This window comes from Zootoca vivipara, chromosome 1 (assembly GCF_965207765.1).
Source record: "Zootoca vivipara chromosome 1, rZooViv2.hap1.1, whole genome shotgun sequence".
NCBI classification, from domain to species: Eukaryota; Metazoa; Chordata; class Lepidosauria; order Squamata; family Lacertidae; genus Zootoca; species Zootoca vivipara.
The window spans coordinates 116,128,277-116,151,271 of NC_142582.1; the positions used below are offsets into that span (position 1 = coordinate 116,128,277).

Consider the following 22,995-nt stretch of genomic DNA (forward strand, 5'->3'; position numbering starts at 1 on the left):
GCTGGCCACCCCGATTCCGTTGCAGGAATATGCAGCTGTCCATCAGCACCGCGCTCTAACCAACGGAGCTATTTCTTATTTCGTAACTGCGCAGCTTGCTCAGGAGCCTTTGGTGAGGCGCCTTGTAAAAAAAATATATAGAAAGAAAGCCTTTTGAAAATCTAATGAGTGCCTACGAACAACGGAGATGCTGTGCGGCTGGGCAACAGAAGTGACCTGTTGAACGTCTGCCTGCCTCTCATATCATCCGGGCATTTTTTTTTAAGTCACAGGAGAACTGCCAAGGGGGAACACAGACACACTCCATCTCTGTGTGCGTAATATGTGTGTGTTTGGCATCGTAGCTGGGGACTCAGGTGGTTGGCTGGCTTAGCAATTTCCCTTGCACCAGGCAGAAGCCCTCGCTGGAGCAGGAGGCGGAGAGAGGAGAGCCTGTCCCCCTTTGTCTGCTGCTGCTGCTGCTGCGACTAAGCGGCCCGGGAAAGGGGGCGTGGCCAGGCAGCAGCGAAGGCGGCTCCTCGCGCGGACTAGTTGCTTGTGGAGGCTCGAGCTACAGCAAGCATCGGGGCGGACCATGTTCCGAGGAAGCTGGGGACAGCCAGGCAGCCGCGCGGGCTCCGCCACCCCAGGGAGCTGGAACTGGTAACGCGCCCCAAGCTGCTGCTGGGGGAGGCCCCTCCCCAGCCCCCCAGAGACGAAGCCACGCCGGGGGGTAGCAGCAATCTCAGCACCAGCTTCACCGCCAGTTCGGCGAGGAGCACCAACAACAACAGCGCCAGCAGTAGCAGCAGCAGCACCTCGGGATCCAGCAGCACCATGGATCTCTCCTTTATGGCCGCGCAGGTAAATGGCGAGAGGCAACGTCCCGACCCCACCCCGTGATGCTCCGCGAGGGTCCGCTGAGCCTTCGAACCGCCCCTCTCCGCGCCCCCGAATATTGGGGGGGCGGGCGGGCGTGGGTCATCCACCTCTGACATCCATAGCTGTCGTGATGAATGAGGGGGGATTTTGCGTAAAGCGCTTAGGATTCCAGCGGAACCACTTTGAGGTTCTGGGCGACTAAGCGGGATACAAGTCCCGTCGAGTGAATACAATGAAAAGAATGGAGGAGGCTTTGTATAGAGGGGCGACCTCGAAGCCGCCCCTCGCTAGGAAAGGGTGTTGCGGTTGCACAGGTTTCTGGGTGGATGCTTTGAGATGCACTGATTTCCCCCCCCCTTTTCTATTTTTAGGCGAGGAGCTGGAGGAGGGGAGTGGGGAAGCCTCTCTCTCTCTCTCTCTCTCTCTCTCTCTCTCCTTTGTTACTGTACTTTCCAGCCCTGGGGTTTTTGGGCGTAGTGAAATAACCCCGAGAAGAGCGTGGGGTGGGAGGGATAAAGAGGTTTGTGCGAGATTTTTGTTTTCCTCCTTATTTTGAATGCAACAAGCCAATTTCCCCCTGAAAGAGATGAAGGGCTGCGTCTCCCTTGCAGCAGCAAATAATAGAATTCTCCAACTGTACTGATTTCTTTCATTTGCTTAAGACGTTTCTGTCCCACTTAATAATTTGCATTTCTAATAATAATAATGTATTACCCGTCCATCACCCTAAGGTCCCAGGGTGTATGCAAAATTCAGTATGCTTGGAAACCTGATAAATGTGGGATAATTAGATGTGGTGGTGTGTAGCATCAGGAAGTACACTTTCCTGTGGGGATAGAGCAGATGGGTAGGAATAATTTTCAAAAAACAACAACCCTATTTCCATGTATATATAATGTAACAGCACTATCCTCTACTCAGAGTAAGCGCCACTAAATTCAAAGGGATTTACTTCCAATTATTATAGATATAAGATTTGAGCTTTACCTGTGCTTGTCTGCTGAGAAATAAGCCCCACTGTGCTGCTCTGTGCCTGGTCCATCCATCTTTCCATCCTCTCTGTCTTAACCTACCCATCCAGCACAGCCATGCTGACTATGGCTGATGGGATTTGTAGTCCAAAACATCTGGGAAGTATCAGGTTAGCAATGTTTGATCTACTGTTAGATTTCTGGCTTGCAGTAGATAACCAAGGATTTCCAACACCCAATTGTTTAACGATAGCAACAACAACAACAACAACAACAACACACACACACACACACAGAGAGAGAGAGAGAGAGAGAGAGAGAGAGAGAGAGAGAGAGAGAGAGATGCTGAAATGAGTGGGGGACAAGGACTTAAGGGAAAACAACAAGTGCAGTTTTGTATGCGAAGACTGAAAACTGAGTTCCTAGACATGCACAGCACAGGCAACCTCCTGGACCACAAGACTAGAGTGTGGTGCTGATAATGCCAAGGTTGCAGGTTTGATCCCCATATGGGAAAGCTACATATGCATTGCAGGGGGTTGGACTAGATGATCCTCAGGGTCACTTCCAGCTCTATGATTCTATATATGTAAGGTGCTCTGTTCATTAATTCTAAGGGTGTATCCACCCCTTTCCTAAACTACTATTTAACACAGAATCATAGATATGTATTTTGGACTGGACTGGACTGGACTAAGCTCCAGCTAGTGGACTTCAGTATTCTAGGGTAAAAAAAAAACTTAGTTGATTCTGCAAGCTTGATGTCTGCCCACCCCTGCCTTATGGCAAAAGGTTTAGTAGAGCCTCAATGAAGGATTAAAGTTTAATTTCCTATATGGAAGAGCTGAAGGGAGGAAGCTCCTGCTGGTTCTTATCTCCCCAGCTGGTTTCTTGACTGACCTCATATAGTGTCACTGAAGTCGGTCATAGGATAACCAGTGTTAGAAACTGAGATATGAAAGCTAGGAGCTAAATGGTACCTTAAACCTAGGTTATGGGCACAACGACGGAATGTCTCGGCACACTTTTTTATAACTAGAATACAAAGCTGAAAATGAATGAACTGCAGCTAAAATATTATGTTCATTTTTCACATGGTCTAGTCCAGGCATCCCCAAACTGTGGCCCTCCAGATGTTTTGGCCTACAACTCCCATGATCCCTAGCTAACAGGACCAGTGGTCAGGGATGATGGGAATTGTAGTCCAAAACATCTGGAGGGCCGAAGTTTGGGGAAGCCTGGTCTAGTCCTTCCCTTGCCCACTTTCCTAATATTCTTAAGAAAGTCTTCAGAAAGTAGGTGGAAGTGGGGAGGCAGAAGAAGGTCCTCCTTTCTGTCCACTCTGCAGTTTTACTCCAAAATCTTAGGCGCAGTACTGCGCCCAGAGCTCAGAAAAAGCTCACACTAATGAAATTCCCTGTCGTAAAATGCACCTAGAACATTGGGAGTTTTGAACAATGAGGGTAATATATCTGGTGTAATTCTACTGTTCTTCCTGTAAAAAAAGAAAAGAAAAGTGATCTTTGGGCCTGACCAACCAAGAAATTCTCCTGCACAGCCCTAGAGAAATGAACAAGAGGCGCATGAGACATGGGTGCCTTTTTGGTGGTTCCCATTAATTGAAATGGACTGTGTGTGGGTGTATACCTTAGAGTGCTCTTTGTTTGGAAAAGGTGGGTTGTTGTGGTGGTGGTGGAACCCCTTCACCAAAATAGATTTAATCAAAGTTCCCACCTCCTGGATAAGTAGGCACCCAGAGTATGTTTTGAAAAGTTTCCTGTCTTTGCCATAAGGGCAGCTGAAGTTAGAAATCTCAATAATAATAAACAGCACCTCCAGTTGTCATTGGTCATTACTGGCATGCTTTCTCTCCCTTTTTCTCAAACATGGCATCTTAACAGTAACATTAGGAGCACAGCCAATATATTCTTGCCTGCTGGTTACTATCTAGCTGTCTGGCCCATTCATACTTATTGCAAAAGCTTTGAGCTTATGTCAGGTGATTTCATGTTAAATTGAATTAGGCTGCATTAAGGAGAGATGAAATATTTGTCTGCTGGTAATCCTGACAGGCTTCCCCGCCCCCGCCTGACATAAATTCCTGTCTCTTCTCTCGGGAAGGGATGAAAACCATTTGCGAAATGGCTCTCCAGTTACTCAGTTATATTTTGCATGATGTATTTCAGTAATAGGTAAAGGTAAAGGGACCCCTGACCATTAGGTCCAGTTGCGGACGACTCTGGGGTTGCGGCACTCATCTCGCTTTACTGGCCGAGGGAGCCGGCGTACAACTTCCAGGTCATGTGGCCAACATGACTAAGCCACTTCTGGCGCACCAGAGCAGCGCACGGAAACACCGTTTACCTTCCCACCACAGTGGTACCTACCTATTTGCACTGACATGCTTTCAAACTGCTAGGTTGGCAGGAGCAGGGACCGAGCAACGGGAACTCACTCCGTTGCGGGGATTCGAACCGCCGACCTTCTGATCAGCAAGTCCTAGGCTCTGTAGTTTAACCCACAGCGCCACCCACGTCCTTATTTTGGTAATAGAGAGAGCCAAAAGAATGTGGTTGTTTTACACCATAGCTCAGTAGCTTTGCATTCAGCAGGTCCCAGGTTCTGCCCTTAGCATTTGTAGGAAAGGCTGAGCGAGAACCCTGCTTAAAACCTGACTTAGTAAAAGACAGCTTAGAATCACAGAATTGTAGAGTTGGAATGGACCACAAGGGTCATCTAATCCAATCTCCTACAGTGCAGGAATGAAAATTTTATTCCTGTTTTTGACTGTTTTTGCCCCAGCCACTCTGGGCGGGTACCAACAAAAGTATAATAAAACATCAGCTATTAAAAAACTTCCCTATACAGGGCTGCTTTCAGATGTCTTTGAAAAGTCAAATAGTTGTTTATTTCCTTGACATCTGATAGGAGGGCGTTCCACAGGGTTCCACTGCCAAGAAGGCCCTCTGCCTGGTTCCCTGTAACCTCACTTCTCACAATGAGGGAACCAGTTTCTACATCTATCTTACATTGTATTTAATTTATGTATTGGATTGCATGCTTATCATACCCTCCCTTTGTTCTACATATGCACTGCTCTGATACAAACCTGAAATGGTTTCCTACTATAAGAACTGCTTGCAATATTTATGAAAATATGTGGATTTTTTTGCCCAACAGGTGGCATATATTTATGATAAAAGAAATCGGGTTGTAGTTGTTGTTGTTGTTTTTTTAAAAAAATCTATAGAGGGAAGGATGCAAACTACAGCGTTTGGGGGCAAGAATGAACTTCCCTCAGTCCTGAGTTGCTTGTGTTTTGCAGAGACAGTCTCCTTTAAAAGTAAGAGTAAAGAAGTCTGAGCTAGGCCTTGTGGCTTCCCTCCTCTGTAAGGATGAGCCAAGAGCTGGCTAAGAAGGCAGAATTACTGAGCTCCTGTTAGTGGAGCTCATGCTGATTGCACGGTCCTTTTGCGTTTCTGCATCTTAGAAACAGAGCAGGAGCAAAAAAATGAATCCCGTCCGTTATCTGCTTGGAAATGTAGGCCTTCCAAGTTTCGCTCCTGGCCTGTGTATAAGTATCCATGACAGTAATGAATGTTCCATTCCCGTTTGGCAATGTATTCTTTTCTGGAACAAATCCAAGAAAATGAGCTTTAAAAAGAGAAAGAGGTTATATATTTTTTCCAGGGGTTGGGGAATAGAGAACCTGGTGGAGACACCACATGTTAAAAATGCATGAATACCTGCCTAGATGTGGCACACAGACATCAACTGCTCAGAGATGAAAAACACACGGCTTCTTTGATGCTTGGCAGCAAACCTTCATAGTGTCACAATCTGGGTTTCTCTCATGGGAAGCTGTTGACCTGGTTCCTAAGATAAATTAAGGAAGTTCATGGAAGGCACCTTAAGGTGTAGGTTTGAATTAGTGCAATGTCAGTATATGGCTAACAGGAAACAGTAAGTAATTGGTCCCATCGCTTGGCTCTGGGGCTCCATTTTGCATCGGTTTCATCTGCCTCCCAAAGCCCCAATTTTGCACTTGGTTTCATTTGGGGGACCTCAGGCTTCTGGTGGGTGGGGTGGAAGCAAAGTCAATTCAGCAAACCTGAGATCTGCCTGTGCCAGTCCAGTGGGCTTCGTCAGATGCTTCTCCACAAAGCTTGCTCTGTGTCTTTGGAACATATTGCATGACAATATTGTTGTTGTTTCATGCAACAGATGACCGGACAGTCACCCCCACTAAATTGTTTTAGTTCTTTAATTCTTAACAGGAATGTGTCTGTGGCTTTCAGTTGCATTTTTAAAATTATCTCCTATATGTGCCTTTTTCCCCCGTGTATAAGACTATATTTTTTCCTAAATACGGAAAAAATACGGTAGCCTGGTGGGGAGGGGAGGGGGGTGAAGCTGCAGTCATGCATGCTGGCCCCTTGGAAGCTGGGGTGGAATCCAGAAATAATAATAATAATAATAATAATAATAATAATAATAATAATAATTTGTGCTCATCTTGCATTATTGCCGGAGTGAGCCGGCGTTCAGCTCCCAGGTCATGTTGCCAGCATGACTAAGCCACTTCTGGCGAACCTGAGCAGCACACGGAAACGCCGTTTACCTTCGCTCTGTAGCGGTACGGTACCTATTTATCTACTTGCACTTTGGCGTGCTTTTGAACTGCTAGGTTGGCAGGAGCTGGGACCGAACAATGGGCGCACACCCCATCGCGGAGATTTGAACTGTTGACCTTCTGATCGGCAAGCCCTAGGCTCAGTGGTTTAGACCACAGCGCCACCAGCATCCCTTAATGTCTTTTATTAGGACCAACTGAATATCCCAAGGCAGTGAGAAATCGTTTGCCACCTGCTGCACATGCCTACCTGAACCTTAAGGCTTGGGGCTGCAAAAAGAACTGAAAATATGGTTCTTCTTAGGATCCAAACTGTGATCAAAGCTGCATGGCTCGGGGTAGCTGGGAGGTGTGGCAGATCTGGCCTTTGTGGAGCACAGCCAGTGGGCAGATGGTGGTAGATGTGGGCACGAAGCAGAGGAGGAGGCAATAGACATCCATTCCCTTGGGAAAACGCCCTGGGAGATGTTCTGGGAATGTTTTTCCCACATTGGTGGTGACAGATGAGTAATTCAATCCAAATTGCATTAAAAGGTGAACCGACGTAATTCGCTCTTTCCGAAACAGTGCACAAACCAAAACAGCCCTCCTTTGAAATTTGCACTTCTCTGAATTTTGCCACGCATTTCTCCAGCCAAGTAATGTGCACAAAAATGGGTAAAGTGTGGATGAAGGTGTATATATTAGTGAAAATAGCATACAAAAATGCATGATATTAAGGGAAAGTGTTTTGCAAAAAGAAAAAAATGCATGTTAGGCAAAAATTGCATGTGTATATCAGGAGGAAATTGCACTAAAATGCTGACGAATGCTCATTAAAACTCTCATGAAAACTTTTTTAAAAATTGCAAAGTGAGGTGGAAATGTGGAGAACTACATTTAAAAATCGCCAGATTTGCCAGTCATTGGTCCAGAATCTATAAAACTACCTAATTGCACCACAGATTTCTATAACACAGGAGAAGACTCCATTCTGGCTGCCATACAGACATTTTGAGGTGGGGAGCCTCTACATAGCCCTAACTTCCCTAGTGGGGTTTTAGAATGCTTTGGCCGAATCATGCCTGTAGGGGCTCCCATAAGACCATTGCGTCCAGAATCTAAAATTGCCTAATTGCACCAGTGGACATAGGCCTGCTTGGCAGTGCAAGCAGGCAGTGTTATGTCTTCTCGATATGCCTCTGCTTTGGGGGGGTAGAAAGCCCTGTCCACCCTGGATGGTGCTGTATAACTCTTTGGCAGGGAAGTCTGTACCAATTTGCAGTCTGCCAAATTGAAAAAGCATGCACACATCATTCACATCCCCTGATGTAACCGAAGGGGTGATCATCATTTTGTAGTCTCGACTCCATTGCAAAGAGCTAAACTCTTTAAACAAGCATGCCTACTGTGACATGCTAAGGTTTCTTTTCTTTATATCCAAACAGGGTTCGGTTCTTGACAATTGATTAGTTTCAATGATTGGGTTAAAAAGAACAGCCCATCACCCATTCCCACCCACCCCCCACCACCCTCTGTACATATATATATATAAGGGTCTGACACTTCCGTTTCCAGTGTATCTGAAGAAGTGTGCATGCACACGAAAGCTCATACCAAAATAAAAACTTAGTTGGTCTTTAAGGTGCTACTGAAGGAATTTTTCTATTTTGCTTCGACTCAGACCAACACAGCTACCTACCTGTAAATGGGTTAAAAAGGAAAAGGGAAAAAAATCATCCCAATCATAATTTTGCAAGCCAGGCATTTGGTCTAAAGTGGGAATACTATTCTACCTGGCTCTTGTTAGGTTGTTAGATCCTTGAAATGAAATGCGGCGAGGTGGAAAATTAGAACAATGTCGCCAGGAAGTTCAGCAGTGACCAAATGTGTTAGTGCAGGCACCGCTTCCACGTGAAATGCTTCGTGGCACGAAATCCCTTCAAGGAGTGTGGAATGTTAATCCTTTGACACTCGGTTGATCCATCAAAACCTCCAGCTGTCAAATCTGCTAGGTCCTCGATGAATGTGATGCACAATAGCACAAAAGTGGGGTGTCGCTGGTGGCAAAGCACTAACCAACCTGTGCTTTGGAGACAGGATTAGGATTGTCCAAGGTGAAAGTATCCTTTTAGGTCAGGGGTCTGCAACCTTTAAGACAAAAAGAGCCACTTGGACCCGTTTCCGAAGAAAAAAAATAAACTGGGAGCCGCAAAACAGGGACGTAATTAGAAATCAGAGGGCCCCATAGCAAAATTTGCTATGCCCAATAATCAATGCCCCAAAATGCCATAGAAAATTAATCAGGGCCCCAGTGTACCATAAATCATAATCAGTGCCTGATGTAAATAATAATTAATAATGAGGGCCCAATGTCATCCTCATCATTATAAAAATAACTTTGAGTTTGGGCTGCCTTGATTACTGGGAATGGGCAAATCTCTGACTCCCTTATTAGGACACCTGTATGGTTTCATGTGTGTTGCTCCCATCAAGTGAACTTATAAAATTTCCTCATATTGAATCAACCCATTGATTAATACATCTACCTCAATCTCCTGACCAGGCCGGCAGGAGGCCACAGGCAGGCCGCAGGCAGGAGCAGCAGCAGCAAACACGCGATCCGAGCCCGCAAGCCTTTTCTGCTGCTGGGCGGGAAGAAGCGCGCCTGTTTAAAAAAATAAATAACTCTGCCCCCGCCCCCGTGAGCCTATTGGCTGCAGAAATGTGGCGGGGAGGGGCTGATGCAGGGAGGGGGCCGACCACGCTCCCTGGGCTGCTAACGTCACCTTGCGTCCTTTTTGCACAGCGCACGCGCACAGCGGAGTTGTGGACTCCGGCGGGCGCCGTGCGGGGCGCAGGCGCACAGCGCGCCGCCGCACCTGTGTGCTCTGGCGGCGGTGGGCACCGCGCGAGTGTCTGGTGGGCGTGGCGGGCGCCAGCGCATGGCTCAGGCGGCGCATGGCTCGGACGCCTCCTCCCCTCGTATCCGCTCCGGAGCTGCAGCAAAGGTGTAAAAGAGCCACATGCGGCTCCGGAGCCACAGGTTGCAGACCCCTGTTTTAGGTAATTCACTGTCCAGCCAGAAGGCCTTGGATAAATAGCATCAGTTGTGTCTTCTCCTACATACATTCAAAAGGAAAATGTGGTTGCATTGGCAGGAACTTTAATTGTATCACAATAATGTAGTGATGCAGAATGGGAAAGGGCCATAGCTTGGTGGTAAATCTCATGTTCAGTCCAGGCATCTCCAGATAGGGCTGGGGAAGACTCTTGCCTCAAACCCTGGAGAGCCATTCATCACAGGGAAGCTTCCTGTGTTCAAGATATATGGAGTAGTGGTCAGAGTGTTGGTCAATCAAATCCCTACTCAGTTGTGAAGCTCACTGGGTGACCTTGGGCCAGTCACTATCTCTTAGCCTAACCCATTTCATAGGATTGTTTAGAGGAGAAAATGGGGAGGAGGAGAACATTGTATGCCACCTTGAACTTCCTGGAGGAAAGGTGGGATATAAATGAAAAAATATAAATATAAATTTATCTTAAATGAGATTGGTAGGATCAGCAGTAGTGGGGAGATTTTTTTGGTAAATAATTTTTATTAGGTTTTCACAGTTACATTTTCACAAATAAAAACAAATACCTTTTCACAAACCTTCTGTTTGAGATTCTTTAAATCTCTGGACTTCCCTCTATACCCTCTTCTGGTTGCTTATATTAACAAATTTCTTCTGCATATCCATTCTTAAACTTTTTCTATTATTATTTCCCTTAATTTTATCTAATTTTCTACTAATTGTAAGCATTTACTTAAAAGCCTCAACTTGTTTACAGTATTTTTATCAACTTGTTTACAGTATTTGTGCACATAAACAATAAACGATTCCCACTCTTTTTAAAATTTCTCGTTATCATAGTCTCTGAACTTATGCAGTTAATTTTGCCGTTTCTACATAGTCCATTAGCTTGATCTGCCATTCTTCTTTTGTCGGTGTCTTTTCTTCCTTCCATCTTTGTGCTAACAGTATTCGGGCGGCTGTTGTAGCGTACATAAATATTTTCTTCTGTTATTTAGGTAGTTCAGTTCCTATCAATCCTAATAAGAAAGCTTCTGGTTTTTAAACAAAAGTTAATTTAAACATTTTCTTCAGCTCATTATAGATCATTTCCCAGAAGCTTTTAATAACCTTACATTCTCACCACATATAATAGAACATACCCTCCTTTTCTCTACATTTCCAACACTTAGCTTATTAGAAGTGGTTTTTAAGTTTCTCCTGGATATCTCTCTCTCTCTCATATGTGTGCTCACGTGCTATTCACAACACATTTCTGAGAAGAGTAATACACATAGGGTTGCAGTTGGCTTTTTAGCAAAAAGGTTAATCTGTTTCTCAAATCCCGATTAACCCCTATTTGTAGGTTTAAACAGATTTTGCATGTCTTCAAAGTACAAGTGAATTTTTCAGAAGTGGATAGTCAGTGCATGGGTTTATATGAATGAACACACATGTATATCTGCTTTAACTGTTCGTCTTTGGATAGTTGTGTTTTGTTTGTGGTGATAACGTTCCCTTTCTGCTGTTAGCCCAATTACCACTCATTCCCATTTGAGAGTGAATTTTGTACTCACAAGCTCTAAAGGTTCCAGCAGTCAGTGAGTTGGAAAAATGCTTTTAAAATTCTGTCCACATCTCTTATTGGCTACAAGCGTGTTTGAAATCCTAGGTTGATAAGAAAGGTTGTCCTGGCTGCAAGAGGCCAAATCCCTTGTGGTGTCTGAAAATTCAGCGATGTACATTTTAAGTCATATGAGGAATTTATCTTTCTGAGTTTCCTAATGCCCAGCAGGCTCTGAATCTAGAAAATGAAGAATGCATTACAGCTGGATTGTCTGACCTGCTTGCAAAAATTATGCAAGGTGCCACCCGAAATACTGATACCAGCCTTCTGCAGCCTTCTGCATTTCAGAGATCTTGGACCATTATCTGTGCTGGCTGGGGCTGAAGGGAGTTTCAGTCCACAACATTGGACTGGGGAAGGTTGGGCAGTGTCATTGTCTGGGATCCTAGTTTGATTAGCAACCACAAAGCAATGAGTGCCAAAGCAAATGAATACAGTGCAGTCTAATGAACGTACGGAGAATCTGATACATGTCTATTGAGAAGTAAGCCCCACTGAATTTAATGGGGATTATTCCCAAGTATAAGGTTGCAGCCATATTTGAACAGACAACCGAAATAAATGAGTTCATGTCCTAGTAAGGCTGTTGGGGTTGACAATATTCGTTGCACGGATCAGGAAACACTCCAGCACCCCAGAAAGCAGGTTTGATTCCTAGATTTTACAAGCGTTAGTTTCTGCTTGCACAGGGAGCTCTTCTTTGGGAATTTGCCAGGGTGATGGAAGCTGGAGAATAAGCATACCCCACACTTCTTGGTGTGACACAACCTAGCTTGTTGGTTGGGGTCATAACCAACCAATCAGGAAGTGGCATGGGGAAACAGGGCCAGGTCTGACCTGAGTGGAGGAACTCCTTTCCTCTGTTCTGCTCCCTTGGGAATTAAACGCTAGACTTCCTCAAACCTAGTTACAACATTTCCAGAATGTACAAAGCATTTTGCCCTGGGGTAATAGAATGGAAAACGTTGTTGTTGTTGTTGTTGTTGTTGTTGTTGTTGTTGTTGTTGTTGTTGTTGTTGTTGTTGTGTGTTGGAAGGCGCCCAGAGTCGCCAAATATTAATAGTAACAACCAGATCCTATATAAAAGGTCACAATAACTTTAAAATAAACAACTTGTATCAAATAAAGCAACATTCAATAATCCATTAGAATCCAATAGTAAACAGTAAAATTAAACATCAGCAAATTATAATTAAACAGTTTACACTTATCAGTTGCTTGCTTTCTCTCCCTCCATGCTTAAAAAAGGGGTGACACAGCAAATTTAAATTCCCAACTTCCCCTCTTAGGAAACAAATTGCAATAGCATAAATTGTTTTTCTCGGGATGTTGGTGTAATAGACTTGTCTCTTGAATAATCAGAGGGGTAGAGAGCTCATCTGTGTAATGCCAAACCATAGTTTGTTGTTACGTCTGAACTGAGTGACAAAGAAGTGCTCAGCTGCCTGAACAAGTCCATTCTTTCTCATTGAGTCTTCCACAACCTGATGCCCTTTGGAGATGGTTGGGCTTCAGCTCTTACCATCCCAGGGAGTCCAACAACCTCTGGAAAGCACCAGGTGGGCAAAGGCTGATTTAGTTTTTAGACCTACTTAATATGTCTCTGCACATGGTTTTGGGCAGACTTCAATCATGGCAACACAAACCATCATCTAAGCGTTGTGATGCCATGATTCACCCACATGGCTCAGCACGCAGAGCTGTTCTGTGTGACATGGTTCTGATTTGCGTTTAGTTTGTGCAGTCTTCTACCCCATCGCTTTTAGTTAGCCCTCCTCTCCCGGTTTAAATCCCAGTTCACTATAATGGTAAGACACAGTGAAAGGGCATGTGAGGACGCAACGGAAACAGATGTCTTAGGCATGGCTAGCACCTGTGAAATGACCTATTAGTGGAGTAGCCTTTGCCAAAACAATGGGGGGGAGCTGCCATTTTTGCAACTCTTGAATTTCACACTGCTAGTTTGAACATACCAAGGAAATGACAGATGGCTAGGAGACTGAAATCATACATTTTAATGACAGATTTCGTGCTGAAGGTGAGGCAGATGGCATGCTTTTCCTGACAAGTGTGCTCAGAGATGGGAAAAAAAAAGATGGGAGTGCAGCGACTGAGGAAGGAGCAGAAGGGCTGCTGCCTCTTGGATCTGCCTCTTGGATCTGGGTGACCCATCTTTTTGACCTAGGGCAGCAAATCTCATACGTTTGTTAGGGGGGACCTAGGCCTCTTCCTCTTTCCCCCTTGACCTCAAGGTTTTCAAGATGGAGGTGGAGGGAACAACCATTGTCACCTGCAATTCCTGTGCAATGTTTGTTTTCTTGCCAAAGGATGTGGGTAGCTACACCTGCAACAATTGCAAGTTGGTTGCCCTACTGGAAAACAAGGTTGCCCTTCTGGAAGAGAAGGTGCAGCAGCTTCAGGGGCGTGTATCTACGCTCCAGAGAATTAAAGAGCTGGAGCTTTTCTTGGATGCAGCAGAGCACACTGTCTGCACCAAGGAGGAGACAGGGGATCTCCCTGAGGAGGAGGTCAGTTCCCCAACACAGCAGCCAGATGTATGGAGGAACGTGACTCATAGAAGTAGAAGGCCCAGGGATCGCTCTGAGTGCTTAGAATTACACAACCGTTTTGAAGTGCTCATGGAAGACGAGGAACAGACTCCACCTGAGGATCTCTCCCTCATCACAGTTGATGAGGAATATGAAGACGAGCAACCAAGTCAGTCCTCTGGAAATATGCAGGTAACCTTGGAAGGGACAGCACATAGAAGAATCCCAACCAAGCCTATGAAGAGGCGTGTAGTGGTGATTGGGGATTCCCTACTGAGGGGTACAGAAGCAGTGATCTGTGGGCCTGACAAGATGTCTCGAGAGGTGTGCTGTCTACCTGGGGCCAAGATCAAAGATGTAACAGAACGGCTGCAAGGAATCATAAAACCCACCGACAAATACCCCTTCCTTTTGGTGCATGTGGGAACCAATGACACTGCAAGCCATAGCTTACAGAAGATCAAAAATGATTATGAGGCTCTGGGCAGGAAGTTGAAGCAATTAGATGCACAAATTGTCATCTCTTCTGTCCTCCCAGTTGAACGACATGGCCCAGGGAGAGAGGGAAAAATAGGGGAAGTGAACAACTGGCTTCGCAAATGGTGCAAACAGGAACGGTTTGGATTCCTAGATCACGGTCTGCAGTTTCTTGAAGATGGACTTCTGGCAAGTGATGGACTGCACCTCACAAAAGTTGGGAGGAATGTTTTTGCCACAAAACTCAAAAACCTCATCAGGAGGGCTTTAAACTGACTTATGTGGGGGAGGGAGACAGTGGTCCTGAAGGTAGGAGTCTATCAAATGCTGAAGATGATCATCCAAATGTCAAGGACCAAATGGAGCAAGCAGCATGCAGACCTAGTGGTGGGACGAAAATATCCTTAAATAAGAGACATGGGGGAATGATCAACGGTCTTCAATGTCTGTATACTAATGCACAGAGCATGGGAAATAAACAAGATGAACTTGAGCTCTTGGTACAGCAAACTAAATATGACATAATAGGCATCACTGAAACCTGGTGGGATGAGTCTCATGACTGGAATGTAGTAATAGAGGGATACAATCTATTTAAGAGAAATAGACCAAACAGGAAAGGAGGAGGAGTAGCTTTATATGTTAGGGATATGTATACCTGTGAAGAGATCCAGGATTTAAAACTTCAAAGCCAAATTGAGAGTATCTGGGTCAAAATTAAGGGAGAGAAAAACAACAGTGATCTCATTGTGGGAGTTTACTATAGATCCCCAAGCCAAACTGAGGACACAGATGATGCCTTCCTGGAACAGATGGCCAAGCATTCCAAAGGAAGTGAGATAGTAGTAATGGGGGATTTCAACTATCCTGATATTTGTTGGATGTCAAACTCAGCCAAGAGCATAAGGTCGAACAGATTCCTCACTGGCCTTGCAGACAACTTCATTGTCCAGAAAGTGGGAGAAGCAACAAGAGGATCAGCCATTTTAGATCTGGTCCTAACCAATAGTGATGACTTGGTTAGTGGGGTAGAAGTGGCAGGATCATTAGGTGGGAGTGACCATGCTCTTCTGGAGTTTATTATCCAGCGGAAAGGAGCAACCAAGCATACTAAGGTCCAAATTCTAGACTTTAAGAAAGCCGACTTCAGAAAACTTAGGGAAACGCTGGGTGAAATCCCATGGACAGTAATACTAAAAGGGAAGGGAGTTCATGATGGTTGGGAGTTTGTTAAAAGGGAGATATTAAAAGCACAACTTCAGGCAATACCAATGAGACGGAAACATGGAAGGTGCCTAAAGAAGCCAGGCTGGCTATCTAAAGAACTTTTGACTGAGTTAAGATTTAAAAGGGATATGTACAAAAAATGGAAAAGGGGGGAAATCTCCAGAGAGGAATTCAAACATATAGCCAGCACGTGTAGAGACAAAGTCAGAAAAGCTAAAGCACAGAATGAACTCAGGCTCGCCAGAGAGGTTAAAAGCAACAAAAAGGGCTTTTATGGGTATGTCCGTAGCAAAAGGAAAAACAAGGAAACAGTGGGGTCACTCAGAGGAGAAGATGGTGAAATGCAAACAGGGGACAGAGAAAGGGCAGAACTCCTCAATGCCTTCTTTGCCTCTGTCTTCTCCAAGAAAGAAAACAACGCCCGACCTGAAGAATATGGAGCAGATGATTCAGCAGGGGAAACACAGCCCAGAATAAGTAAGGAGGTAGTACAAGAATACTTGGCTAGTTTAGATGTATTCAAGTCTCCAGGGCCAGATGAACTACATCCAAGAGTATTAAAAGAACTGGCAGAGGTGATTTCAGAACCACTGGCAATAATCTTTGAAAATTCCTGGAGAACAGGCGAAGTTCCAGCAGACTGGAGGAGGGCAAATGTTGTCCCTATTTTCAAAAAGGGGAAAAGAGAGGACCCAAACAATTACCGCCCAGTCAGCCTGACATCAATACCAGGAAAGATTCTAGAGCAGATCATTAAGCAAACAGTCTGTGAGCACCTAGAAAGAAACTCTGTGATCACTAAAAGTCAGCATGGGTTCCTGAAAAATAAGTCATGTCAGACTAATCTGATCTCATTTTTTGACAGAATTACAAGCCTGGTAGATGAAGGGAACGCTGTGGATGTAGCCTATCTTGATTTCAGCAAGGCCTTTGACAAGGTGCCCCATGATATTCTTGTAAAGAAGCTGGTAAAATGTGGGCTAGACAATGCTACCATTCAGTGGATTTGTAGCTGGATTACTGACCGAACCCAAAGGGTGCTCATCAATGGCTCCTCCTCATCCTGGAGAGTAGTGACTAGTGGGGTGCCACAGGGTTCTGTCTTGGGCCCAGTCTTGTTCAACATCTTTATCAATGACTTGGATGATGGGCTTGAGGGAATCCTGAGCAAGTTTGCAGATGACACCAAGTTGGGAGGGGTGGCTAACACCCCAGAGGACAGGATCACACTTCAGAATGACCTTAACAGATTAGACAACTGGGCCAAAGCAAACAAGATGAATTTTAACAAGGAGAAATGTAAAGTACTACATTTGGGCAAAAAAAATGAAAGGCACAAATACAGGATGGGAGACACCTGGCTTGAGAGTAGTACATGTGAAAAGGATCTAGGAGTTTTGGTTGACCACAAACTTGACATGAGTCAGCAGTGTGATGCAGCAGCTAAAAAAGCCAATGCAATTCTGGGCTGCATCAATAGGAGTATAGCATCTAGATCAAGGGAAGTAATAGTACCACTGTATTCTGCTCTGGTCAGACCTCACCTGGAGTATTGTGTCCAGTTCTGGGCACCACAGTTCAAGAAGGATACTGATAAGCTGGAACGTGTCCAGAAGAGGGCAACCAAAATGGTCAAAGGCCTGGAAACGATGCCTTATGAGGAACGGCTTAGGGAGCTGGGTATGTTTAGCCTGGAGAAGAGAAGGTTAAGGGGTGATATGATAACCATGTTCAAATATATAAAAGGATGTCATATAAAGGAGGGAGAAAGGTTGTTTTCTGCTGCTCCAGAGAAGCGGACACGGAGCAACGGATTCAAACTACAAGAAAGAAGATTCCACCTAAACATTAGGAAGAACTTCCTGACAGTAAGAGCTGTTCGGCAGTGGAATTTGCTGCCAAGGAGTGTGGTGGAGTCTCCTTCTTTGGAGGTCTTTAAGCAGAAGCTTGACAGCCATCTGTCAGGAATGCTTTGATGGTGTTTCCTGCTTGGCAGGGGGTTGGACTGGATGGCCCTTGTGGTCTCTTCCAACTCTATGATTCTATGATTCTATGATTCTATGATTCTAAACAGGAATCGGCCAAAAGAAACTTTTGCTGTGAAACACCTTGCCTTCCTCTGTAGACCATCAGCCTTGCACACAGAATGCCCTGTGTGCAGCAAAGTGTGTGTATGTATGTATGTATGTGTGCGTGTGCGTGCGTGCGTGCACACACACACACACACACACACACACACTTTCTTGGGAGACTCCACACAATACTGAGGCACCCTTGAATGTTTTTACAGGATAGAATTCATAATGAACTGGAAATACTTGTGTGAGGGACAAGGGATACAGGGAAGTCCCTCCCATCTTAAGTTCCAGCCCATCACCAAGTGCTGGAGAGAGTAAGGAGAGCTCTGCCTCCAGCGGAGAGTCAGGAAGTGGTGTCCGAGGCTCAGGCAGGGTTGCGGAGCCCATGCCTCAGGTGGGACAGGAAGTTGGACGCACGGGGGGGAGGCCAATCCCCCCAACTCCCGAATTGCGACGCAAACGTAGGGGGAAGAGGTTGGGTCTGCCAAAGTTGTGGTGCTGGAAGAAAACGCGCCAATCGCCATTCGGGAGTTCTGACACCTCACCTTAAGGATGCATTTTCATTGCTCTGAACACTGTAAATAATCAGCACTTAATAAAAGCCTTAAAAGACCATGCTGGAGTCGTTACTCTAGAGTAGCCACACCAAGCCCTCTGACAGCAACTCCCGAATCTTTTTTTGGCTACTTTGGAGTGCAGCGATGAGCGCTCAAGAGGCTGAGCATTGGAGGCTGGAGGCCGAAGCAGCGAAGCAGGAGCTACAGAACCTCACAGCGCACGCACAGCAGCAATTGCATGCCGCTCAGGAGGAAGCGCGAGGGGCGCAGGAGGAGCTGAACAAGCTGGTGGACCAGGTGAGGACAAAAGAGGAGACTGAGAAACAGCTAAGGGTGATGGTATTAGACCTGCAGAAAAAGTTGGAAGAGGAGAAAGCCGCTAGAGGTGGGGGGGCACCCCAGCCGCAGCTAGTCCAAGTGAGAAGGGGACAGAGCCTAGTCACCAAGTTCAGCGGAGACCCGAGGGAGTACCTCGGATTCGAGACAGAAATAAATTATGCGCTGGAATTGCATGCAGCAGAATTCCCAGATGACGCGCACAGAGTCTACTTTATCATAGAGCATTTGACGGGGGCCGCCCGGGAATGGGTAAGACCGCTCATCGCGCAAAAAAATCCTTGCATGAAGAACGCAACTTTATTTCTAGAAGCTTTAAAATTAATGTACGCTAGCGACAGTGAAATGGAGGCCACTAAACAGGAGCTTCATGACTTAACACAAGGAAAATCGACAGTTAGGGACTACTGGGCGAAATTCACCATGCTGGTGCACAAACTGGGGTGGGATCTGAACAGTGAGCCAGTGAAATCAGCCTTCTACCTGGGTTTGCATGCAGACGTTAAGGATGAGCTGGCAAGAGGTCCTAGACCGCAGACTATGGATCAGCTCAGCAAAGCGGCGCTAGCGGTGGGGGTGAGACAGGAATCCAGATGGTATGACAAACAAGCGACGCGCGCAGCAAAACCTTGGTTCCCACGCTCTCAGGACAGACCACATCACCAAACCCCACCCCAGGGACCGCCCCCAGACCCGCCCAGACCAAGCCCAGAGCCGGAACCGATGGAGATCGGGGGAGCGCGCGCGCGGGCTTTTCAAACCCCGGCGGCGCCAAGACGCAAGGAGGGAAGAGGCGGGAATTGCTTTCTCTGCAACTCCCCCCGGCATCGCGTCAGAGACTGCCCTCATCGCAGAGAGTGGCAAGGAAAGGCGGGAACGGTTGTACCTTCCCCCACTGACGTAGCACCACAGCAGGGAAACGAGACAGCCTGGCTGCAGGAGACAAGGGGCAGCAGCCAGGCACAGTCAGCAGTGAACAGCCCCAGCCCGCCCACCCGCACAGAGAGGAGCAGAGCCAGCCCACCCCTCCCAGAGCAGGAGTGGTTCTAGAAGTCACGCTGACGCTCCCAAATGGCTATCCCCTGACAGTCCTCGCCTTAATTGACAGTGGTGCCTCTGCCAACTTCTTCTCGAGAAACTTTGCAGAAGAGCACCAGATCCAACTTCTGCAGCTGGATTTTCCCCTGCATGTGGCCACCATTGATGGCAGAGAGTTGCTGGGAGGGGCCATCACTCATCAAACCCCCCCCCATGAGAATGACAGTGGGAAGGCACTCAGAGACACTGGCTTTCAACGTCACGACCATCTCAGACCCCCCCATCGTTTTGGGAATGAGCTGGCTGGCGCGCCACGACCCCTCCATAAGTTGGCACCAGAGATGCATCACGTTTGGGTCGGACTTTTGTCTGGAACATTGCATGCAGCACCAACCAGGGGAGGGGCCTCCGATAGCCACGGTGGCCACCATGCACGTCAAAGGGGGTGAGGCGATACCCAAGCCGTACTGGGACCTGCAGGAGGTCTTCAGCGAAGCGGAGTCCGACCACCTACCTCCACACAGGCCTTTTGACTGCCAGATCAACCTGGTGCCTGGGGCAACGATACCCCCAGCCAAGCTGTACGCCATGTCAGACCAGGAACTGGAGGATCTGCGCGCTTTCATCGACAAGAACCTCAAGCGGGGGTTCATCAGAGAAAGCAAGGCAGCAGGGGGCAGCCCGGTCTTCTGGGTGGACAAGAAAGACACGCAACAGCGCCGTCTGGTGGTGGATTTTAGACGGCTGAATTCGGTGACAGAGCCAGTGGCTTTCCCCATGCCCAGAGTGGATGATCTTCTGACAGCGGCACGCAGGGGCAAGATTTTCACCAAGCTAGACCTAAGAGGGGCGTACAACTTGATCAGGATCCGGGAAGGCGATGAATGGAAAACCACGATGTTCACGCCTCTGGGCTCTTTTGAATATCTGGTGATGCCCTTCGGGTTGCAAGGGGGCTCAGCCTGCTTCCAGGCCTTCATGCACCACGTCCTGGGGTCCCTCCTCTTCAAGAACTGCTTGGTCTTTCTGGATGACATCCTTATCTATTCCAATGACCCAGTGCAGCATGTGAAGGATGTCAGGGAGGTGTTGCAGCGCCTGAAGGACAACCACCTGTATGTGAAGCTGGAGAAGTGCAAGTTTCACACCAAGGAGGTGGACTTCCTGGGCTACAAGCTGTCAGACAAGGGGCTGGCGATGGACAAGGACAAGGTGCAGACCATCCTGGACTGGCACAGCCCCAGGACGCGCAAAGATGCCCAACGCCTACTAGGCTTCGCTAACTTCTACAGGAAGTTCATCAAGAACTTCTCTCGTGTCACGGCTCCCATCACCGACTGCCTGAGAGGCAAGCAGAAGTTCAGGTGGACACCGGAGGCACAAGCAGCGTTCGAAAGCCTCAAGAGGGTATTCGCTTCAGACCAACACCTGTTCCACGTGGTGCAGGATGCGCCCCTACGCCTGGAGACAGATGCTTCTGATAAAGCTGTGGGAGCGATTCTGTTGCAACTGGACGCCAACAGAGAGTGGAGACCCTGTGCCTTCTTCTCCAGGAAGCTGACCCAGCCTGAACGCAACTACACAGTGTTTGATAGGGAACTTCTCGCGATCCACGCTGCGTTCCAGCACTGGCGACACTTCCTGGTGGGCGCCAAGCACCCCATCCAGGTGTGCACAGACCACAAGAACCTGGAGTTCTGGAGAACGGCCAGGGTGCTCAACCAGCGGCAGATACGGTGGGCAGAGTTCTTCTCGAACTTCAACTTCTCCATCCACTACATCCCGGGGGAGCAGAACGTCAGGGCGGATGCCCTCTCCCGCAAGCCAGAGTACATGGAGGAGGAGTTGCCACCAGCACCCAGGCACGTTTTCCCCCCATCTGCATGGTCATGCGGTGCAGCAGTGGTGAGCGAGGCAGAACTCACAGCACTGACGGCAGCGGATGAATTTGCCACCCGCATCTTCAGAGACCTGAGAGGGGGGAGGGAGCAAGCCAAGGACTTTGAGGAAAGGAGGGGTTTGCTTTTTTACAGGGGAGCCCTGTACCTCCCAACCAAACAGCTGAGAGGTAAGGTTCTCAAGCAGATGCACGACAACCCAACGGCGGGTCATTTCGGAAGGGACAAAACCACTCACCTAGTCATGAGACACTTCTGGTGGCCAGGGGTGCGGGAGGATGTTCGGGATTATGTCAGGGGATGTGACACCTGCCAGCGAGCAAAGGTGGTCAGAGCGCCACCAGCAGGTTTGCTGGAGCCATTAGCCACACCGCACAGGCCGTGGGAAGTAGTGTCCATGGACTTCATCACAGACCTGCCGTCGTCCAGGGGCAAGACCGCAGTGTTGGTGGTGGTGGACCTCATGTCCAAAATGTGCCACTTTATACCGTGTGCCAGGGCGGTCTCGGCAGAAGAGACGGCCAAACTGTTTGTGGACCACGTATTCCGACTGCATGGATTGCCTTTAAGAGTTATTTCGGATCGTGGCCGCCAATTTGTTTCCAGGTTCTGGCGACGGCTAATGAACCTCCTGCAGGTGGAGGTCAGCTTGTCGACGGCTCGGCACCCGCAGACCAATGGACAGGCGGAGCGGGTCAACGCCATTCTGCAGCAGTACCTGAGATGTTACGTCAGCCAGAGGCAAACGGACTGGGTGGATCGCCTGCCACTAGCAGAATTTGCCTACAACAATGCGGTGCACGTCTCCACAGGGGTGTCGCCCTTTAAGGCCAACTACGGGCGCGACCTCAGATCTTTCCCGGAGAGGGAGGGGGAGGAGGAGGAAGAGGGCCCACAGGCAGAGGATTGGGCAGAGGACCTGGAGACGGTGCACCAGCAGCTCAGAGAACACTTGGAGAGGGCCAAGGAAGCGTACAAGAAAGGGGCAGATCGCCACAGGCGGCCGGGAGAGGTCATCAGGGTGGGGGACAAGGTTTGGTTATCCTCGGAAGGTCTTCCCACCAGGGGGCGATGCAAAAAGTTAGCACCCAGGAGGCTGGGCCCCTTCACGGGCACGCAACAGGTCAACCCGGTAGCCTTCAGGCTAGCACTGCCGGAGGACATGAGAGTGCACCCAGTGTTTCATAGATCACTGCTGTCGCCGTACAGGGAAAGTACCAGGTTCAGGGACAGCGATCAACCTCCAGAGGGAGGGGGGGAGACGGGAAACGCCCGACAGCTCAATGAGGCAACTGAGATTTTAGACTCAAGGAGAGGGGTGAGAGGGCTGGAGTACCTGATAGCATGGGAGGACACTCCGCCATCCCACAATGAGTGGATACCGGCCACGGAAGTACCTGAGGAATTTTTAGTGGAAGAGTTCCACGCCCTGTTCCCCCACAGGCCCAAGCCCTGGCACATGGAAAGGGAGGGAGAGGGGGAGGAGCAGGAGGAAGGGATAGCAGGCAGCAGCTCCCCATGGAGATGGGAAGCGGAATTTGAGGACACGGAAGAAGAGGTGTGGGTTTCACCGAGGTCGACGACGTCAGAGGCAGGAGAGGACTGGCAGAACATTTTTACTCCCACCAGCTCTGATGCCACTGACTTCTTGGGATTTCCGTCTTCTCAGGGGGAAGGAGAGAGATCGCAGGATTGGGGGGAAATTTTC

The 22,995-nt window shown here is 47.8% G+C and overlaps 1 protein-coding gene across 1 annotated transcript in view; it reads left to right on the forward strand.

Annotated features, from left to right (window-relative positions):
- The first annotated feature begins 538 nt into the window (after positions 1-538).
- The window catches only part of C1H14orf132 (chromosome 1 C14orf132 homolog), a 49,859-nt gene continuing 27,402 nt past the window's right edge, over positions 539-22,995 (forward strand). Inside the window, exon 1 of the mRNA XM_035117261.3 lies at positions 539-843. Within this exon, the coding sequence (XP_034973152.3) occupies positions 817-843 (27 nt within the window). The 5' untranslated portion in view covers positions 539-816. The remainder of the gene's footprint in view (positions 844-22,995) is intronic.